The sequence below is a fragment of the Neopsephotus bourkii genome, unplaced genomic scaffold (genome assembly GCF_033783945.1).
Source record: "Neopsephotus bourkii isolate Nb327-2 ecotype Australia unplaced genomic scaffold, CSIRO-AGI_Nbou_v1 NB_923, whole genome shotgun sequence".
Taxonomy (NCBI): domain Eukaryota; kingdom Metazoa; phylum Chordata; class Aves; order Psittaciformes; family Psittacidae; genus Neopsephotus; species Neopsephotus bourkii.
This window is the reverse complement of record NW_026901417.1, coordinates 2,868,619-2,890,162: the sequence shown is the minus strand read 5'-3', so window position 1 is coordinate 2,890,162 and position 21,544 is coordinate 2,868,619. Positions and strand designations below refer to the sequence as shown.

General features: G+C 39.8%; 1 protein-coding gene across 2 annotated transcripts in view; it reads left to right on the top strand.

The window, feature by feature from the left end:
* Window positions 1-20,213, top strand: part of ATG7 (autophagy related 7) — a 91,360-nt gene extending 71,147 nt beyond the window's left edge. For both annotated transcript variants that reach the window (XM_061357869.1, XM_061357868.1), the window contains one exon: window positions 19,882-20,213. In XM_061357869.1, coding sequence (XP_061213853.1) covers window positions 19,882-19,914 — 33 coding nt within the window. In that variant the 3' untranslated portion in view covers window positions 19,915-20,213. The remainder of the gene's footprint in view (window positions 1-19,881) is intronic.
* Window positions 20,214-21,544: the final 1,331 nt, after the last annotated feature.

Below are 21,544 nucleotides of genomic sequence, written 5' to 3'. Positions count from 1 at the left end.
TGCTTTTAAATGATTCTGATGATTCTCGATCTCAAGTTTGTGATGTGAGCAGTCAGCTTGTGGTCATGTAGCTCTGGCAGTCTAAGGCATAAGCACAGAAAGGTTTGTAGAGAAGGTAATATATCAGATGTACTAACATAGTCGGAAAAGCAAAAGAATCTTTTGATGTAGAACATCTACAAGCAAAGGAAAAGCTGCAAACTTTAGGCTGTCCGAGTGGAGACCATAGAAGGGTCAGGCCTCCATGAGGACTGTGAGCTCAGAGATGGTTTGATGTGATGGAGAGAGATGAATGATTTTATGAAAATTGTTTTATTGCTGATAACTGGATGCTTATCATATTCCATGGAGCTTTGGGTGCTTTTCATTTTTCTTGAAACTATTTGCTGTAATACATTTTCTGGAAGATTTTAGATGAAAATAAGCTGCCTACATATAGCTCTTTATTAACTTCCTCCTTCAAAATCTCTGCATTTCCTATCCCTTCCTATGTCTTAACTTTCTCTTCTGAATCAATGATGGCAGCTACACCATGCATTATTCCAAGCCACGTGCCAGGTTTTGTGGTTGAACTGATTTAGAATATCATTGTTTTTGCTTCTTCGTGTTACTGGTCACAACTTGGTTAGTATATGGAATCTGTAAAAAAAATTATCCATTTAATAATCATGGCTTGGAGAAGAAAGTGCAGATAGTTGACACTTTATTGGTTGATACTTGTTTCAAAATACTTTGAAGGCAGAGATGTACCAACAGATAGGACAGAATATTCCATCTGCAGGAGGGCTATGGCCAAGAGGACAGCTGGTACCAGCAGCGAGGCTTTGTAGGGTGCCCTGGCTTCATTCAGAAGGCAGGGCACAGGCCTCAGCATCAGCTCAAGAAGCAGATTTCTGGTTAGCTTGAACGTGTCTCAGCGAATGATGGCATCACGACAGCAGAGTCCTGGAGTGCTTCTATGCCATAGTTATTTAATACCAATAAGCACTGAAGAGAGTTACAAGCAACACCAGTATTCATGGGTTTACTTTCTGCTGACAGTTGTTTGATTACCAGATCACAGAATCCTCACTTGAGACCTCACTTGGAGCATTGTGTGCAATTCTGGTGTCCTCAACATAAAAAGGACATGGAACTGTTGGAACAAGTCCAGAGGAGGCCACGAGGATGATCAGGGGACTGGAGCATCTCCTGTATGAAGACAGCCTGAGAAAGTTGGGGCTGTTCAGCCTGGAGAAGAGAAGGCTGCGTGGAGACCTCATAGCAGCCTTCCAGTATCTGAAGGGGGCCTGTAGGGAGGCTGGGGAGGGACTCTTCATTAGGGACTGTAGTGATAGGACAAGGGGTAATGGGTTTAAACTTAAACAGGGGAAGTTTAGATTGGATATAAGGAGGAAGTTCTTTACTGTAAGGGTGGTGAGGCACTGGAATGGGTTGCCAAGGGAGGTTGTGAATGCTCCATCCCTGTCAGTGTTCAAGGCCAGGTTGGACGAGGCCTTGGGTGAGATGGTTTAGTGTGAGGTGTCCCTGCCCATGGCAGGGGGGGTGGAACTGGATGATCTTAAGGTCCTTTCCAACCTGACCATTGTATGATTCTATGGATCATACTTTTGATATAGTGCAGTAGAGTAGGACAGTGTCTTTTGAAGACAGTCCAGCATTTGCAATAAGGTATTACCTGAACCTGAGCCTGCAGTTTGCTATTAGGAGGAACTGATGAAGACTGCTAACTGGTGGTAACATCTTGCTGTGGCAAATGGTAGTCAGGGTATAAGAACATTCCTGGGGGTTGGTGTTCGGGTTTTGTTGTTACTGTTTGCGTTTTTATGGGTTTTTTTTATCCAGAAGCCTCGGTATGGATTATTGAAAATTATTCATGTAACAGAGCTTAACTCCAGCAATTACCTCTTTTTACTGCATGTTTAGGAGAAGGCCTCATATTAGTAAAGACAGTTGAGTCGCACTCAATAATCTGTGCTAGACAAGCTTGTTTTCACGCATTTCAAAGTCAGACTATACAGATATCTCTGGGGAGAATGTTCCTAGCATCTGAAGACCCTGATTACAGGTGAGGGTTTCTGCTTTTTGATGGCTGGTTTCTTTCTAGTTAAACAGAGAAACAAAAAACTGTTTCCCTTTGAGCAAGAGAAGGGAATTTCATTCAGCTGTGAAGGCAGCTGATTTGCTTTGGGGCAAGATGCATGGAGACACAGAGGTCCAGAAAAGGAGAAGCACTAGGGAATCAAATAATTGAAATTGACAAATAAGAGTTTATAAGTAAAGTATGTGGAAACCTACTGTACTAAAGTCAAATTTAAGACTACCGCATGCTCTGAAGTGTCTTAAAGGACTCAGCAAGCTGACTTACTGCTTTTGCATTCAGTTTTATTCCAGGCATTGCACTGTGACAGAACATTTTTGCCATGTTCCCTAAGTTACACACAGCCTGTGAGTCTGAGGTGTAGAATTGTAAATGGAGGATATTTTGGCTGAATTTGTTAGACCATTTTCTGCTCATATAAAGTGAACGACAGCATGAGTCAAAACAGTAAAAAATTCAAATTGACATTGGAGTGTTGTGAACTCCCTTTGAATGTTGCAAATGCCTGAAACACAATCTCGACTGATCTTTGTGTTTCCAGGTATAAATATTTCTTCTTGGGTAGTGGAATAATTCTTCAAGATGACATAAGGAACTGTTTAGACTTTCTATTTTGGCTCTTGGGGAACACTTGTGTCCATCTTTTAATTATGTGTGTGACAAGTCTTATTTGGCTGTAGTTGGATATTCTTAAGTACTAAGAGTAAGCCACTACAGTCTGATCGGGTTGTATGCCTGTTGTCCCGAATTCAAATCTATGTGCTGTCAAAAACAAGTATTCTACTTCTGAAACTGAATATTTGTTCACATCAGCCTTGTGGGAGAAGAAAATCTCCTTACCTTATGTGCATAGGTCAGCATAAAACATAGCATTTTGGGGTTGTCTCCAGAAATTCCTTGTTTCCCTGTTGGTTGTTTCTTGTCACTGTTGCAAAAAGAAAAAAGAAGGAAGCACTGATTAAGTAAGTGTGTAAAGTGTATCAAAGTCATAGAACTGTTCCGAGTGACATTTCTTCATCTCTGTGTAGCAAGAATAATTACAGTGAATTTGATTTATAATTACTGCCAGAGCAACAATTCTGAGTCTAGTCAGCATACAGAAGGTAAAAATATGGTGGGATAAGTCTGGGCTTTCACTGGAGAGTAAAGTTCTGTTCTTACTTGCCCAGTGTTAACTACAGAGCTTTTTCTCGTGCCCCCCTTCCTATTATTGCTTCCTCCCCCCACTTCTGTAGCCATAAGCGCTTTGTCATGTTGACACTGGCAATCAAACTGTCTCGCTCTGAATATGAAAGAACTACTTTTATCATTTCTAATATGCAGCCTGGGGCCAAAACAGACAAAGCAATTTTAAAGGACTAGGTTCAGAAGGAGGCTGGAATTCCCATTGTACAGCCCTTGAGAATATGACTTCAGTAACCAACTCTGAAGCAGTTATTTATCATAATGACAACTGTTTGTCCAGACTTAGTCAGCTGAGTTCCACACTGATGGTAACCAACTTGTTGCCATCAAGCCTTAAAACCCAAGTGATTTGTTATGATTGGGAGAAATCTGTATTGTTTATTCAGGTTCTTAAACTTCAAAAATTGTTTTACTCCATATTTCTCAAGTTGGCTGGACTGTTGTTTGGACACTTCCAAAGGAAAACCCAATTCTTCAGGCAAATGTAACCTTGATCCTGATGAAGCCTACTTTCTCTCAGGGAGTAATCTGGTGTGGCACTGATACCTTTTGACATCCAGGGTTTTGCCTTTTCCTAAGTCCCATCTGACACTGCCCCTACAGACCACATCAGCTTTTCCTGGTGTTTTACCTTTGTTTTGTCTTAAGGAATTCTTTCCTTCTGGCACCTTCTTGTTCTTCTTGTCAGTCACCATAAGTTTTTTGATGTCTCCCCATCCAGGCATCTTGTGACCAGCTTGGCTTAAAAAGAATTTTACTTTATATCCATCTCCTTTTGAACTCTCATCACTCACCACTGCTGTCAGCATTCTGACACCTTTCTTTTACTGCAGAATGCTTCCAGTCTGTAGTGATGTTAGAGCTCCAGTTAATACCTTTTTCATCTCAGTTTCCATGAAACACTTCTGGGAAGTCTCCTTTAACTTCTTTTTCATAAAGCCATCACCAGTAATCAGACAACTTAAGTAGGTTTTTTCTTCATTCTCCCTGCTGCCTGATTTCTTCAGCTTAGGTGCTGCCCTTTCTTGAGATGCATCTAATCCGCCTTTTTATTATGGATCATAAATCAAGGTGACACCACCATTTTCTCAAAATAACAAAGACTACCTGTGTTAATGTAAGCATACCATAGTGTGTGAATAAGTGTACACCTAATAACTGTATCACTTCTGCGACACTGTCCTGCTCATCTAGTGTTCTTTGAGTCCAGTTCACAAGCAGGAAGAAGTGCAATAATTATCCCATTCCCCACTGGTTTTTAATAAACCTTGACTCACTGCATAATTTTCTGTAAGCTTTTATGGTACTTCTAATCTTTGTGCTTGAACTCTTGTAATTGGAATAACTTGGAATTTGTTATGCCTTTTGAATGATCTCTTGGAGTTTGATTTCTTTATTCTTGTTTGCAGCAATGGCATAATGTAAAAACAAATTCCCTAAATGAACTACTGTGAGGTGCCTGCCCTGCTTCATACATCATCTCCAGATGAATTTCTGTTTTCCTTGGTGTGGGAAAAGTACTGGTCTAGAGATAAATCCCTTTGTGATTGGCTGCTCTAAGTAAAGCAAATAGCGATTGTTCCTAAACTTCTGTCATGGATGTTATCACTGCCCCAGATTAGAACTTGACTGCAGCTTGGATTCTTCAAAGGAAGTACATCATTTCTTTCATTGAACCTGATCTTTTAGGGCTTTTTCCTTGTGAAAACTAAATCCTACTTAGTTATTTAATGGGACTTATAAACCTAGACATGTTTTTTTGTTCTGAAGAGTTGCAAGTTTAAAATAAGTTTAAATTTGTTAAAATACATATAACCAACATAAGCTACCACCTGATAGTGTACCTTTATCATCAGCAAGGCTGAAGATTTTCCAGAAAGCAAAATTAAGGTGAAGGTAAGAGTATCCATTTCCATATAAATATAACATTTCCTCCTGGTTCCCCACTGGCCTTTCTTTATACTCAACAAAAGCAGTATACCTTTGGGCTCTGGGAGCCATACCATACCCAAGATGAGACAGATCCAAACAAAGGAAGATTTGTAGGCTAGCTGGTATGTGGTTTTGTTTAATATTTAGCCGGTTGTCTGGACCTTAACACAGTCTTGTGGGGCAAGATTGACCTACATTGAAACGGTCATGGAGGTGCTCTTTACAGAACTGGCACTTTACGTGTCATTTCATAATCCATGTATAGAAGCATCTTAAACGTCTGCCTTCCAATAATGCGGTATAGGTAAAAAAGAAGGTATGTGTTGAAAATTGAGGTACTGCTGCCAAGGCAGGAAAACAATGTTTGGCTGTTGATAGAGCACAAAACCGCACTTACCTCCTTGCATAGCCAGTGTGCGTGAGATCCACCTCAGTGCGGTTTTAAAAACCTGCTTGTGTCATGCAGCATGTTCAGGAGGTGAATGGCTTTTGGCTGTTTTGGAACATGGATTAAAAAACTTGCTAGAGTATCTTAGAAAGAATCCTGTGTCGCCTGTCCCATCCTTTGAGAAATGAAGAAACAGATTGGAAGTCACCTTCCCATTTCAGCTGCTGCCTCTTGTATTTGCCGTGCTGCGGTTCCCTCTCTGTTTTAAATATATTACTGTTATCCTCAGTGGGCACTGAAACTGGTTTTGAAATTTCACTCAGGCATACTTAGACTCTTACAAAATCTCTCCCACACATTAATGCGTGTTGGCACTGCATGTCTGCTGGGACTTCAGATTGTTTCTTTGATTGCTCAGTTGTGAGCTCCTATTCAGGGATGACTTGTCTGCTAGCCAGGTGTGTGGCCAACCCGTGTAAAGGTGTCCATACGCCTCCTGTTCTGGCTGGATGAAAGTGCATTAAAAACAAGCTTCAAGAACTGATTGACCTATGTGGAAACAGACTGCAGAGATGTGTTGTAATATCCTTCCCACTTCAGCAGACATGACTAAACAGACTTTGTCTGCTCTGAACAATTAAGACGTTTGCCAGTGTGTGCAGGGCCCCATGCAAGTTCCAGCTTGTTCCCAACTAGTAGAGGAGTTTTTCAGTTTATGCAAAAATATTTTAGCTGCCCATGTTCTCTTCATTTTAGGGCTTACTCGAGAACTTTGCCTTTCCAAGGAACACCTTTGCCTTTGCCACTTCCCGTCTTTGGATTTTTCTGGTTTTTCTGATTCCCTGGAAGCAGTGCTTGCCATAGCCAAAAAAGCAAACCTTGCTTGATAGGAAAACAAAGGAAGAAAACCCAGCGATGTTTATTCCTGACCACAACAGTTTTCCTGTCATCGTGACTCACAAAAAGAGTCTGAGAATCTCTGCTCAGAATGTTGCTTTAATGTGCTGGCTCTTGAATGTAAGCTTAGAGTTCTCAAGTGATATCCCCAGGATGCAAATGAACTGAGGACTGATGTCAGGGGCAACTTTTTGCTGTTAAACAAGACAAGGAACAGAGAAGTCACTAATAACAGCTCGGAATCTGCTGAGTTCAAAGTACCTCATGCTCCTCAGAGCAACCATCCCAGGAAAAGAAGCATGCGGATCAAACCTGAGATATGATTGTTAATGGGTTGGGGTTTTTTTCAATGCCCTCAGTATTGTTGGTTAGTGGTGTGGAGCTTCTTCTGTTGTTGAAATTTTAATTGAGCCATATTACAACAAATACGAATACAAAAGTTTCCATGAGGCACTACTTCCTTACGTCACCAAAGCCACCCAGAGCAACAGTGTTTAGAGATCAGATTAGCAGGAAATGACTACATCAGGCTATGACAGCTAATCTTTTCATCTTTTTGGAGCTAGAGAACAGTTCCATGACTTTCATCAGAATAATTCTAAAGCATGCATTTGTAAAAAGTATAGATTATCTGTTCTGTATTAAAAGAATTAGACAGAATTTGGTTGAAACCTTGCTACCCAGGTGTTCCAGTCGGAAATGGAGCCTCAACATGGTGCATGCTGAGCAGCACATGAAAAAGAAGTGCTGTCCCCTCTCTTTCCCTTAGCGATCCTTCTTCCCATCCCAAAAGCAAGCTTTTGAAGTAAGATTCAGTTAAGATCTAAACCTATTAGAGGATTTAATTCAAGTAATCCAAGTAACATAATAACATTGATACAACTTGAATTATAACACCTAGCTACCAGTTATTTGCTATATTGCAGTCATAGAGCATGCGACTGGCAAGGAACTCCAGAGGTCATCCCATCCAGATTTCTCCTCAGTGCAAGGCTGGACCTGTGGGCAGCTTGTCCCAGTGCTTAACCACTGTCACTGACAGTTCTTCCTGATTCCCAGGCAGAATTTCTCTTGTTGCAGGTTATGCCCATTGCCTTTTCTTCTTTCTGTATGTGCTAGTCTGAGGAGTCTGTTACCTGATTCCACAGGTGATTGTTGCCTACAACAGAGAGTATCTAACACTGTGAACTTTGCATGCTGTTTACTCCCTGAATTTCCTGATAAACCTTTATTTTCAGTGCTAAAAGCTGGTTTAAATCAAATTTGGGCAAAATTTTTTTAAAATTATTTTCATTAAGGGTTTTCTTCTGAACTTTACTGTTGGATGCAGTAACTGGATGTAGTTATCGAACTGATATTTTGTCTTAGAGAACGAAGGAATTGCTTTCTGAAAGAAAATCATTTAGGTGAAATGCATGTGAGTAGGAGGATTGTTTTTATTTCTTCAAAGCTTGCCTTGTATGAAGAGTGATTTATAAATAGGGCAGTGATTTATAAAAATCACCAATTCAGTGAGCTTATCCCATCAGTTGTAGCTATGTATACCTCGACTAATTCCTAAAGGCTGGCTACGCCTTTATAGTTTTGTTGACTATATAGTCTTACCAGCAGAAGAAAAAGCTCATGACTTTGAAGACAAAGGAAAACTTTGCTTACTCTTTACAATGAAACTAGACCATGGTCCATCATATTAAATATTGAGTAGAAGGGCAATGAAGAAAGTAGTTCCTGCTTTTAATATCCTGTTTTAATTCCCCCCAAAATGAAATGTGCTGTCTTTAGCTTGAAGGTGTGTTCACAAATTCTACTTCAACAGCTTAGTTTTACTGAAGCCTGACACTTGGTTCTTTTGTTTCCTCAATGTGATTAATTCTTTGATATTGCGCTTTCTGGAATATCAGAGAACAAGCTATCAACTTGTTATCATAAGATTCCCATTACAGATTTATCCCCTGTGGATAGGTCAGTGTGGGAGAAAGCCCTATAGGAACTGATAAAATAAAGGAGTGGACAACAGAAGCTTTCATTACTGGCAGAATGACAGGCAATCTGTGACTTGAGATAGGAAGTGACTTGAGCTGTACTGTGAAATAACACCCAGTTAAAGAGTTTGTGATACAGGGAGTTGTATTGCCAGCAGATACACATATGCAAAGATTTGTAGCTGGAATAACAGACCTAAGTAGTAGATCTGTGCTTTGAATGGGATTAGTTTAATGAGCATGGTCTCAGAACACTGAGAAGACTGGGGGAATTCAAGGCATGAGGTGATGTGGGGCTTTAACAAGGGCCTCTGTACGTTAAAGAAAAAATTGTCTTGATGTGTAACTCAAAGAAAGGCAGACTTTTAATATCCAGGATGGTTTGAGTTACTGAGAGGAGAAGAAATGAGAGGATATCAAAGGCAGACATGAGTGGTGCTTAGCTTACATTTCCCTGCTCGCAGTTAGGAAGAAACCAGACATCATTTATGTCATTTGAAACTCATTTTCTTTAATGTTGGTGTTTTTGTAGTGTCTTAGACCACAACCTAGGTACGATTCAGATGTAGGTCCTTAGGAAGTGTTTTCTATTACCTACAATAAAAAACAAAATGGGGAAAAACATCCATCTCTGATGTGGAGGAAATCAAACCTTGGTTCTTATGAGGGAAAAGAACTGTTTCTATAGAGTAGCAATTCATTTGTTTATCACATTAGAAGAGAAATATTAGAATTATATAAGAGCTTTTAAATAGATTTTATTATAAAGTAACAGACGCTCAAAAGGTTGATCTAAGAGAGGGGTTGGCCTTAAAGAAAACACAACATTGTACCACTTCCCTGAGCTCGCAGTGAGGATGCTTTGGAAGAATACTACTCCCAGGAAAACTGTACCTTGTGTTCCATGTTTTCTGGAGGCTTGTTTGGGATTTTTTGTTTGGGGTTTGGTTATTTTTAAGTCTTCTGCATTGCACACAGGTGAATGCAGCACTGGCATTTTGTAAGAATATTCCATGAAGCCAAAAAAAACATAACAAAATTTTGGTGTTAAGTCAGAAAGGATGAATATGAGATGATTATATATGGAGTTGCAAGCCAGAATGCAGCTTGTCAGTGAGCAGCAGAAGCATACTGGTTTACACAATACACAATCCGTATTTAGGCACCAGAATCATATGTTGCCAAAGTAAAGAGATGATCAAAATAGTTCTTGTAAGGTGTTTATTTTGGATAAGATCACTTGCCTGCCCAAGGCCCACACTGTAGTTATTCAGCACAATCTTATGTTTGTCAAATTTAGACCCAAGCATTTAAGTTAATATTATGAGAGTGCTCCTTAGAGTATTTTTTTTTCCTAATTTAAAAAGAGGAGTTGCAAACAATACATAAATGTTTCATTTATTTATGGAGTACTTCCTGTGTTTTGGTTTGTATCAAGTCTTCAGTTTTCCCCTATGCAATATTTATACCATAGAACCACAGAATGGTTTGGGCTGGAGGGGATCTTAAAGGTCATCCAGTTCCAACCCCCTGCCACAGGCAGGGACACTTTCCACTAGAGCAGGTTGCTCAAAGCCACATCCAGCCTGTCCTTGAACACTATCACAGGCTCCTTTTAATTTCTGGTTATTACCCGTTCTGTAAGGAATTGAAGAGCTTTATAAAGTGAGCGAGATGAATCATTTTATTCACTACTGAAAAGAAAAGCATTTTTTGCAGTGTGACGTGATCCAAATTGTTTATAAATGAATGTGACTTCAGTTCTGAGTATTGTCTGAGGAGGTGTCACTCATCTCATGTTGCCAAGCTGCTGCTTGCCCCTGCTCCTCCTGGCACAGCTTGATGAGCACAGCCCAAGGATGTGGCTCCTGCAACCTGCTGGAATAACAGCATGAGAGAATACCCCTGCAGGCCCTGCTGGATTGTCTGTTTGAATGAAAGCACCCAAGTGTTAATATTATATATTCCAGTTTGTTCTTTGGGGGGGAAGAGGAGGTGAGGAAATGAAAGCAAATGATGTTTCAGATAGTGTAAATTTAATGCTACGAAGACAGAAAGTTTGTTTCCATAGTGCAGCAGATCTTGTGCTTGTTTGAAGATTATTAATTAATTTTATGAAACATTCATTTTACAGCCTTGGTTTATATTCCCATTTTGAAAACATACTAACTATATTTGCTGCCCTGCAGTCACACTTTATAAAGTAGCTTCTCACTCTGTCGTTCACAGTTGGATTAACATGTTCTTTCCACGGTCCCCGTTGATCCCATAAACTCAGCGTAATTGCAATCATATAATAGGCAAAAAGATCAAAGTAATCCCACATGGGGGGGAAAGAGCATTCTGAGCCAAAACAAGCTGTTTGGCTTGTAAGCAATTGGAAGTCTTCTCTATAGCACATCTGCAACGTACTCTGCATTCCAGAGCTCTCTAGCGTGGCATGCTGCAGGCTTCGTGTGACTGTGACGCTGCAGGAATGCTGCAGCAGCGCTCTGCCAAGCTCTGCCAGACCAGATAGACTTGGAATTAAAAGATGGGGTTGTACCAGATAGATGACATCGTCGGCATTGTGTTTCTTTCTCTCTGTTTCCAGAGCACCAGCTTACAAATGATGAAGTGCAACAGAGTGGGCTGGGTTTTGAATTGGTGAACAAGGTGCTGTGCACTCAAAATAACAAATCATTCCATGTGATTGTGCCATCTTGTAACAGTTTTGTGTCATCGGGCTGCAGTAAGGCTCACCTCCCATCAGGAGCTTGTTAAAACATTGCTTTCCCACTGGAGTCTGGGAATGAAGAAAGCAATAGGAGAGGAAGTGAGTTTCCACTTTGTTAAAGCAGGTCCAGCAGGGCAGATAAAGAAAGGGAAATGAGAGTTAAAGAAGGAGATTTGAGAGCTAGGGCACATAGGAGTATTCACAAAAGATCTGTTATTCCAGCAGATGTTGAAATTGCGTGGTCAGAAAATCAAAAGCAGTTTGGAAGAGCGTTATGGCATCCCAAGAGTCATGCAAGACCTTCCTAGCATGAAACCTCTGCACAGTACCATGAGAATTCTTGTTTGTTCAGTTGTTTCTGTATTGATGAAAGTTATAAATCTGACACTTGTAGGAGTTTTCAGCTGCATTTGGGTCAGACATACAGTTTCAGAACTGTTTCCTGAGTCATTACATAGGTTTTGCAGTGAACTTGAGGCTACCTCTAGTATTTAGAAGGTTGTGTAATGTACGGGCAGGTGTAGGGAATACTTCAGAAGTGGGGCAATGTGCTTGGAAACGTCTGTGCTTGGTGGGAGACCTTACGCTTCTTCATGTTAATTTTCTGTCCATCTGAAACAACAGTGGTTCAGTAGAGCTAAACCATAAACCTGATCTGCCTGGTGTATTCCTAGAACATCTCTGCCTTTAGTATCTAAATATTTTACTAGTTGTGCTTTTGTACCAAAGCTTGTAATTTTCTGGGTGATATTTATTTTTGTCCTATTTGATAAACATAATGGGAGAAGTGGCATGACGGATTTTAATAATAGTCATGGGGAAAACTGCATGTCAGATTTTAATACAAATGCACTTATCTTCTCTAAGCTATTGAACTATAAAATGTGAAATTTGATTATTGCAGTATCATTTATGCATTTAATACTGGAAACCGTCTTTCTTTATTCACTTAGCTTCAGCTGGTGTCCTCAGAAGCGATTCTGGTTTCTAACTATGTGAAAAGCAATTTTTCCTGCATAAGAGGAGAGAAGAGAAAGTTTTCCTTAACTTCTTGATGCCTCCTCCACAAGCCAGAAATGTTGTGTACACACCACATGTATCTCCATGGAAGCAATGATATTAGTGAGGTCACTGGATAAAGCAAAATGTTAACGAACTAAGATTTTGATTGCTCTTCAAGTTTTCTATCACTTACGTGTTATAGACAGAGCACTAGAGGAAATATGTTTGCACTGAAGTTGTGCATGTAAGATGACATAACTGCACGTAGGAAATCTGTGTTATTTTTTCCTGCCAAGTATTTTTTGATAATGGGAATGGGCTCAAAAAGATCCATATTATTGATTTCAACATTATTTCGAATAATGCATATTCTGTTTGTCTTTGCCAGCCACACTTTGTGAAGATGGAATGTGGTTGATTAAAGAAGAAAATACTGTAGGTGTAGGACTGAAACGTGACTGAGTTAGGTGACCTTCCATTACGTTTTATTGTTGTGGGATTCTGTCTCTTTTGAAAATGGTCTCTGCACCTTCATCATGCAGTACGACTCAAAGGATTTCTGTGGATTTTCTTTTGTTACTTGTAGAAGTTGGCAGCGTGCTAAAAACTGGGGGAGATTTTTCTATTTCTGAAGGGTCTTTGTAACATTTGACAGTCTCCCTTCCTGATACGACAAAGTCTTGGTTCCTTTTCCCACCCCAAACCACTGTCTCTGTGAAGAGTAGTGAGATGCTGAGATCTTCACATGGGCAGTCAGAATGCACATGTGTATCTCCTGTCTGACCACCAGCTGGTTATGGGCTGTGTTTCTGTTGAATAGAAGGGTTACCTGGTATACCAGGTGAACAGAACTGTACCTTTATCACTTAGCATCCTCAAGCTGTTGAAAAGAGACTGGCAGTAGAGGAGTCCTGGCAGATAGGTCTTGCTGTCACCCATGCTTAAAAAAGCACTGTGAGGTAACAACAGTGGGCCTATTTATGTTGATGGGTGAGGGCTAGTTTGACAAAGATGATCCTTGTTTCAAGAGATGATGTAGTCTTATGTGTTTGGAGGTAAAGTAAAACACTGGAGCAGGGTTCTTAGGCTGTGAATGATCAGAAATGCCCTGAGTAACCTGATCTTGTTGGCCCTGCCTGGAGTGAAGGACAGGACAAAATGATTTCCAGAGGTATCCTCCAGCTGAGATCTGTCTGTGATTCTGTGACCCTCTGTTAGAGCTTAAGTATCATGTTTGATAATCTCCTCATTGTTTCTGAATTGTTTGTTTATCAGTTGAATAGCTTGTGTAGCTCAACTGGTGCTCTTTTTTCATGAGTAACTCTGAAAGGTTTGACTCTGTGTGACCCCAAAGCTAATGTGCAGGTTAGACAGCAGTTCTGCATCACCTGTGAATTAAAAAGATGTAGTGGAACATGGCAAGCTGTTCGTTACAGCAAAACAAAGTCTGTGTGGTTGAGGTGGCATAGTCTCAAATGGTGTTAATTATTCTGAGAGATCCATTTAGGTGCCTGATCCAGGTTTGCTGTACAAGGCTGTGAAACCTATGAAAATAAACGTGCATTTGCATCTACACTGTGATTTTTCTGCAGGATTTAGAAATGTAATAAATATAGACTTACGCATATCTTTATTTTAATGTGAACTCTGGGCACATCAGAGGAGGAGGATGATACAAGAATATGAATGTATAATTTATATACTCTGTTTTCATTTTCATTTCAGTCAAAGGATTTATATCAGATCTAATCATTATTGTGACAGTATTTACATTCATGTGGCTTCATTCAAACACTCCTGTTGAATAGTCACCTTTTGGCAGTAGCAAAATGAAGTTCAAAATCCTACACAAAACAGGATAATGGCCTGCTTGGTGGGGGGTGGTTGTTTTCACACTTGTTTGTTTTCAGTTTTTAGGAGCCTGAGGAAAAGACTTAATAGTAGAAACTCTCCTCTTTAGGTATGTGTCAGCCAGCAGCTCCACTGCTGTGTCCTGAAAAGTGGCCTTTTCAGCTCCAACCCCTTTGAGAGGGGGAGAGAAATTGCTTTTGTATTTGCTTGCTTCTCTGCTTTGTTTTTTTTTTCCCTTGTAAAATAAGAAACAATGGAAGGAAATGTGTTGGAGGCATTCTTATACCCAAAAAACCCCTAGTATGCATTTTCTTTGTTTCTTTTATTGTATTGTTTCATTAACCTAGTCGTGTAAAAAAAAAAAAAACACCTTTTTGAATGTTTTCATATAATATTCTGACAAATACCTAGGAAAATGCTATAAAACCAGAATGGCCTAATGACTTTCCAGTGCTACTATTTGTAGATTTGTTTGGAACTTCTTACTTCAGGATATTAAAAAGGCTTTCTAACTACTAAGTTTATAATGTAAACAAACATTTTCTGTACTGTTTACTTGGTTGGGGTTTTTTTCTGTTTTGTTCTTAAGTATATCTTTTGAAGTATTTGGAATAGAAAATGCTCTGGTTTCAGGTGTGTGAGCCAGCTAAGCTGACTTCGCGTGTTGACCAACTGATGCAGTAATAGGTCAACTGTGGGTAGGACAAACAAAGTGTAAAACCCATCTCAGAAGAAGCTGTCTTCAGAAAAGACTGTGATCCCTCTGTCCCAATCTCCTAGAACACTAGGTGCTGTAAACGGGCTACAAGAGTGGCGTGAGCAGTAAAGGGACAGGAAATCAAATTCAGGACACCTACAGCTTGATAAAATGGAGGACATCAGAGGAAGGAAGAAGAGATGTCCTGAAAGGTCCTGGCAGGATTCTTAATCATCCTGTAGTTGGCAAGATCAAAATCAGTGGTGTGATTTTGAGAGGTGTAATGCTTGCATTTTGTATGAAAAGTGGGGCCATTCATGAGAAGTATTAAATAGTTATTCAAGAGAATGGCATACAAGAACTCTAAGAATAATGGTTGCTGTTGGTTGAGATCAAAATGAGAATGCATCATGACCGTAACCTTTTAGGCTGTGGTTATGGGCTGAAAATACAGTTTTGGAACGACTGTAAAGAGAAAACAATCATTAGTAAGGGACACCATCACTGGGAAAAAAGGACGGAGTTGATGGATTTTATTGTAAGATAGTAAACCATTCAGACCGGAAAGGCTGTGAAGGCAAGGACAGAAAAAATGAATTTGTTGGAGATCCTGGGGATGCCAGGAATTCATCAGCCATGCCAACTAGCTAGGGTAAGGCTATTGTGTACAGGGATCTGGAAAAATTATCCATGGTTTTCTCTACCTGCAACTTAAAGGAGCTTGAAGAAATAAATGCAGGTTTCATAATCCTTGGTTTTAATTATTATTTTTTTAAGGTTAATTTCTATTTGTGTGTGTTTAAGTTTGTAACTTCTGTGTCAGCTAAGAAGTATCTGATAGTTAAGTCTTTATGTCCAAAACTGACTTTAGCTGAAGTTTAATTACATACAGTGAGCAGCTGCTTCTGAAAGGAATTGCTGGGGGGGAGCCACTGCAGTCACTGTATGATAAGCTCTTGCCACTGGGAGCAAGAGTGGATCCTTGTTGAAGTGCATCACCTTGGTTTCTTAGAGAGCAAAGAAAATGCTTCACCGCAGAGTGCACTGTGCAGGCTCTGACATGCAGCTAGATATAACTTATGAACAAAGTTATGTGCTCTTGTTAGCGTGGAATAGTGTTCTGTTGGTTGTTCATTTATGGGTTTTTTTCCCTGTGGGAAAGGGGGATGGGGAAAGAATTGTTGCATAGGCAAAATGCTTGAAGTGTTTTGGTTTCAGTAAGATGAAGGGTAGTGCTTACTGTGCATCAAGTACCCAAGATGAAAGGAGGGTGTTGAACTTTGTAATTATCCCTCAGTCTATACCGTGAAGACTGAAAACGTTGCGTGTTAGAACTTGCAGGTATTTAATGAATTTCAAGTTGCAGTTTGTTTTCTGTTGCCATTCCTGGAAGGTACAGCCAGTGGACCGAGAAGAATACTGAAATACAGAAGTCTGAAGTCGCACAAGGTGTATTAATGCAGCCTCCTATGTCCAGTTCATTTCTAGTACAAGTATGTTTAGACACACACGTTTTGTATTTAGGTTGCCAAAAGTTCTGATGTATTGTCTCAGGGGGTAGAGCATAGTTCAAGCTAATGTTTAAGCTAATAACCATCAAAAAGCTTACATTTTATAGCTATAACATAATCTGGTCACTTTAAACATATGCTTGAATGAATTCTTTTTTTCTCTTGTTTAGATTTCTTAAGTGTACATTTCTAAATCAGACTAAGATGTGATATTTCCTAATAATAAATACATAATAATGTGTCTGCCTCATTCCTGGCAGTGTTCAAGGCCAGGTTGGACACAGGGGCTTGGAACAACCTGCTCTAGTGGAAGGTGTCCCTGCCTGTGGCATGGGGTTGGAACTAGATGAGCTTTAAGGTCCCTTCCAACACAAACCAGTCTGGGATCCTGTGATAAGCCTGAATTGATCAGGAAGCCGTGTATTCTCATGGGATACTCAGCTGTGCCATTTCATGTATGTAATGTCTCATTTTCAGCCCTTTCCTCTGCCTGTGCAGTTTTACTCTTCGCTTACTCTTCACCATATTTGGAGCATTTATAACATAGTGAATACTGTGGTTTGCGTAACAAAACTATTCCAGGTTTTTCTAAGCAGAGTGTTTTGGTACCCGTGTATGTAAATTTATCTCAGTTTTGTGTAGAAAATAGTATGTGTGGGGGTTGTTTGTTTGTTTGTTTTGTCTCTCTTAATGCCGTTGCCCTTTTTGAGGCAAACCTTGTTAGATCTAGCTGGCAAGAAACTTCTAAGAACCCCCTAAGGATATATTGGATACATTGCAAGTTTATTTAGAAGATAAAACAGTAGTTATCTGTTTGAATTACGTATTTTAGTTCTAAGATGCAAAGCCCCTACCAGCTTCAGGAGGTGAACACAATTTTGGAGCCATTCCCATGGAAGTTAAATGTCAGGTACCAGGTCTTACTCTGTTGTATGAAGAAAACACAAAACTCCCTGTTCAGTAGGGTTTCTTGAATGTGCAGTGTGGAACTGTTCAAAATCAATCAGTGGGAGCTTGTGAGCAGTTAACACACAGGGCTTTTCTCCCTATTCTTCCTATTGTGTAAGAAAATAATAGTTGTACTTTCAAGAAAACAACTGTGGGAATTCTTCTCTTATGCTAAGTAGACATAATTTGTATCTGGAATTTAAGAACCTCTGCAATTAAGCATGTATTTGCAGATAAACTGTCAAGGTTTGTCCAGACCAGGTTGGTTTTTACAGCTGGTTCATCTTCCTGTTTTATGACTGCTCTTGTCATTGCCTGAGCTTCATTTAAGTTTGCCCTACCCAGGTGTGCTACCGAACAGGAAAGCAGTAAAAACAAATTCCCAGTTCCCAGCTTGGCTTGGATATCAGATTCTTGTCATGACAGTTGTTTTAGTTATTGGCTTTCATGGCTTTCAGTATTTCATGATTTCTCCTCTTCAGAGTTTTACTGCTTTGGAGTAATATCCAAAATTTTGGTAGTCATAGTCTGTGTAGTTGGAATGTTTTTCCATAAAGATGTGTATTCCTCTGAAGTCAGAGTATGATGTATCATAATTTAGCAGTTGGTACTGACATTTAACGCAACTTCTTTTACACAATATCACAAAGCCTGTTTTCTTTAACATGCACTTGTTAGCTTTTTCATTGAATTGTTCCTGTTGTTTCATGTTCTCCTCTCCACTCTACATTTATTAAAGTACTACTGCCTTGTTCTTTATAAACCTTAGTAAGATTTGACCCACAGTGCTGTGCCCCATCCCTGGCAGTGTTCAAGGCCAGGTTGGACAGGGCTTGGAGCAACCTGCTCTAGCAGAAGATGCCCCTGCCCATGGCAGGGGGTTGGAACTGGATCAGCTTTAAGGTCCCTTCCAACCCAAACCATTCTAGGATTCTGTGGGTGTGACTGCTTTGATCATTAGATGAAGTATAAACTGTGTTATAAAACTGTCTGCTCTCCTGGAAATAAAATAACAGCATTTAAAACATTTACAAGTAACTCTGCTCAATGCAGGATGTTTGCATTTAGTGTTTAATACACTGGAGCCTCAGTTTCAGTTTTGTTGTGTTTATGTTAAAAGCCTCCTAAAAAAGGCCTAAGCTTTAGATAGGAGAGAATATAATAGTCATTCTCTCTCTTCACTTTCATCCCTTGTTAACAATGCTGTAATTCCTGAATGACCTCGTAGGTGCTGCTGCTAGCGTGCGATGGGCACAGGCTGGGAATCTCCACATTCCCTGAGGTCCTCCGTGGCTGCCTGTCCTGGCTGTCAAGGCCACATGCAGGGAGCTCCTTTCTCCTCCTTAGGTTCAACTACCAGAAATGGCAGTGCCATGGGAGCTGCAGTTTGTGTTGTGTGCAGCGTTAGGGTGATGCAAGCGCTGCCCCTTAAGTGTGTAAGGCAAAAGGGCTCTCTGAGCACTACGGGAATTCTGGAGCAGGCAGCCAGTTCCTGCCTGGAAGCAGAGGAGCTGGGTGCACTCCTGGTGTGTCTGTTCAGTGGATAAAGGAGGCACTTGCAGTGCTGCTGGTTGGCTTTTTTCAGTTGTGCCTTTGAATCACCTCATGGTGTATTTTTAAAGGTATTTCTTGTGCTGCTTTGCCAGAGGTGTGTTTGTAAGCGCTACAGACTATGGGCTTTGCTTTCAACAGTGGGAGTGGGCTGGACAAAGAGGGATTATTGGCCTCAGCGTTTGATTTCTTGCTTTCTGCCAGCTTGAATCATACCATAAACTCTATTTAAAGATTTTGGGGTTTGTATTTATTTTCCACATCCTTGACCCGGACTGGTGAGCTGGACTTGTTTGCCTTGGCAAGCTCCAAGCTGCTCATCTAGGGCAGGATGAAAACTTTTTTTTCCCCTTTTGTAAACAAACTGTTCCTTCAGTATTTTCCATGAGGATTTACACCATTTTGCAACGCTTCTAGGAACTGGGAAAACGTAACCATTCTGAGTTTTCCTTTTACACAGCTTGTAGGACTGCACAGACATGTTTTACTTGAGATGTTCTCCCAGCTTGGATCTGAGGAGCTTTTTCCCGGAATGTTTTCAACTTCCAGAAATACATGTTGTCTGGAAGGGGTTTATTAAAGCTATAGGTCAATAGTCCTTGTTGCCTGTCTAGAAATGGGGTTGTTTGTGTTTATTTGTCTAACCAGTGCAAGTGTGAACGCTGCTGCAGTGTACAAGACATATAAAGTACTGCTTTGTGCCCAGAAGCATTTACAGTTGAAATAACCATTCACATTCTGTATTTCTTTGGATGTATTTTAGTGGTCAGGATGTGAAAAGAGAGGATAACTTAGTAGGCCCTTCCATGCCAGCACACAAATTATGTTCTGGAACAAATGAACTCAATGTCATTCCCCACAGGGACGAAGGACTGATGCCATTCCTGGCACTTCAGGAACAAATGCTGAAGTGTGTGTTAAAAGATACCCCCAAATGAACAGTGTGTAGGTTGTTCACAAAAAAATACCGAATTTTATCGACGGCTCCGCTGGTGCTAGTCAACAGTCCACAAAATGTGATTCATTCTTCCTTTGAAATAGTAATACTAATTTTCTAAAAGGATATTAATAGCATATTTAAATACCAGAAATGAAAATGACAGTTCCTTTTTTCTTGCAGATCTGGGATATGAGTGATGATGAAACAGTCTGAGAATCAGCTGAATAAAATGGAAGATGACCTGCTTTGGACTGAAGCCTGCCTTTTATCTGTTACTTGACAAGCTAATGATTGCTTAACCATTCTGATGGCTACAGATAACAAACATCCACATTTTGACATTAATTCCTTCACCTTCAAAGCAGTCTGTTATGGATCTAAGTCTCCACAGTTTTACTATGTAAATAACTAAAGCAATATGGTTATGTTTAAACCTCATTGTCTTTTTTTTGTCTTTTTTTCTTTTTAGCTTCTCAATACAGCTTACATATAAAATACGCTACTTAAGCAAACTTTGGTGTTCTACTTGTTTTTAGGTTTTGCTTCTCAATGGACATGTCCACACAGCATGTCTAAATGTCTGTTTTCATCTTTCCCAGATTTGTACCCTTTTAGTTGGAATTTATTGTTAAGAGATTAAGAATATTCTGCTATTTGGAGTTAAACTGCATCTTTAAGGAAAGGAGGAGTAGGTAAGAACCTACACCTAAGGCCTGTACGACATTGCTTGCTGTTTCAAAGTACATATTTATAGTGCAATTGATTGTTCTTACCTTTGTCAATGGAGTATTGCTCTCTGTAGAGATCTCATAATTTCATGCTATGGAAACAATGTGGTTTGACTTATTTTCAGACAGGAAAGAGCAAAATGCATTGGTACCGTGATCAGGCTACCTGAAGTTTAGAGAGAAGGCTCAGTTACACGGCAAAAATTGCTCTGGGGGATAGATCATTGATTCAGTCAGAACTCAGAGAGAAATGCTTAACTGAAATAAGAAATGGGTTCTTTGACTTTGCTGTTCTTGGATACCACCGTTCAGCACTTCACAGGTGTTACAAAAGAGCAATTCTGATGTCCTTTTTGGTTGGATTTGAAGTTTTTCAGTTTTTGCAGCATCAGGAATGGCTTCAGGGGTTATGGCTGAGCACAAACTGTACTTCGAGAATCCTTGCGTTGAAAAGATAACTTGAGAAAAAAGGATGTGTGAAATACCCAAATGCATTATGACAAAATTGAAAGTGAATCTATTGGGTTTTGTCTTGGAGTATGTTTTAAAGAGTATTTGAAATCCCTTTTATAGCTTTCTGTTGTGGGCTTTCTGGGCTAACTCACTCAGAAAAAATGCAAACTACTGTATCTGCCAAGCAGTCTTTATTTCCTGTATATGTTATGAAAATTAGTTGGTCAGTCCAATTATTTGTAGTACCTTCCTTAGCATAAGCTCTGAATATTTGGTGTCACAGCTGCTCTCTTTTGCCACTTCAGAAGAAGTTCTGTAAGGTCGCATTTGCCTAAAACAAGGGTATCTGCAACTCCCATGTTCCAGTCATGAAAGAAGATTTATTGAAACATGCTGAGGTTTGCATCAAGTATCTAAAATGGCTATTATTTATTTTAACTATCATATTCAGTCTATTTATGTGATTTCTTAAGAAGCTTTAAGGGAATGTCGTGTTTAACTAACTTCATTGTAATATAAAAATATATATTAATGAAATATATTTTTTGAAAGATTAATAATCAAAGGAAACTGTTGATTTGGTGGTCAGGCAGTGAACAATAAGATTGATGACGTGCTATGACCATTTAAAAGCAGTTTGTTAATGTACGTAATTAGTTACG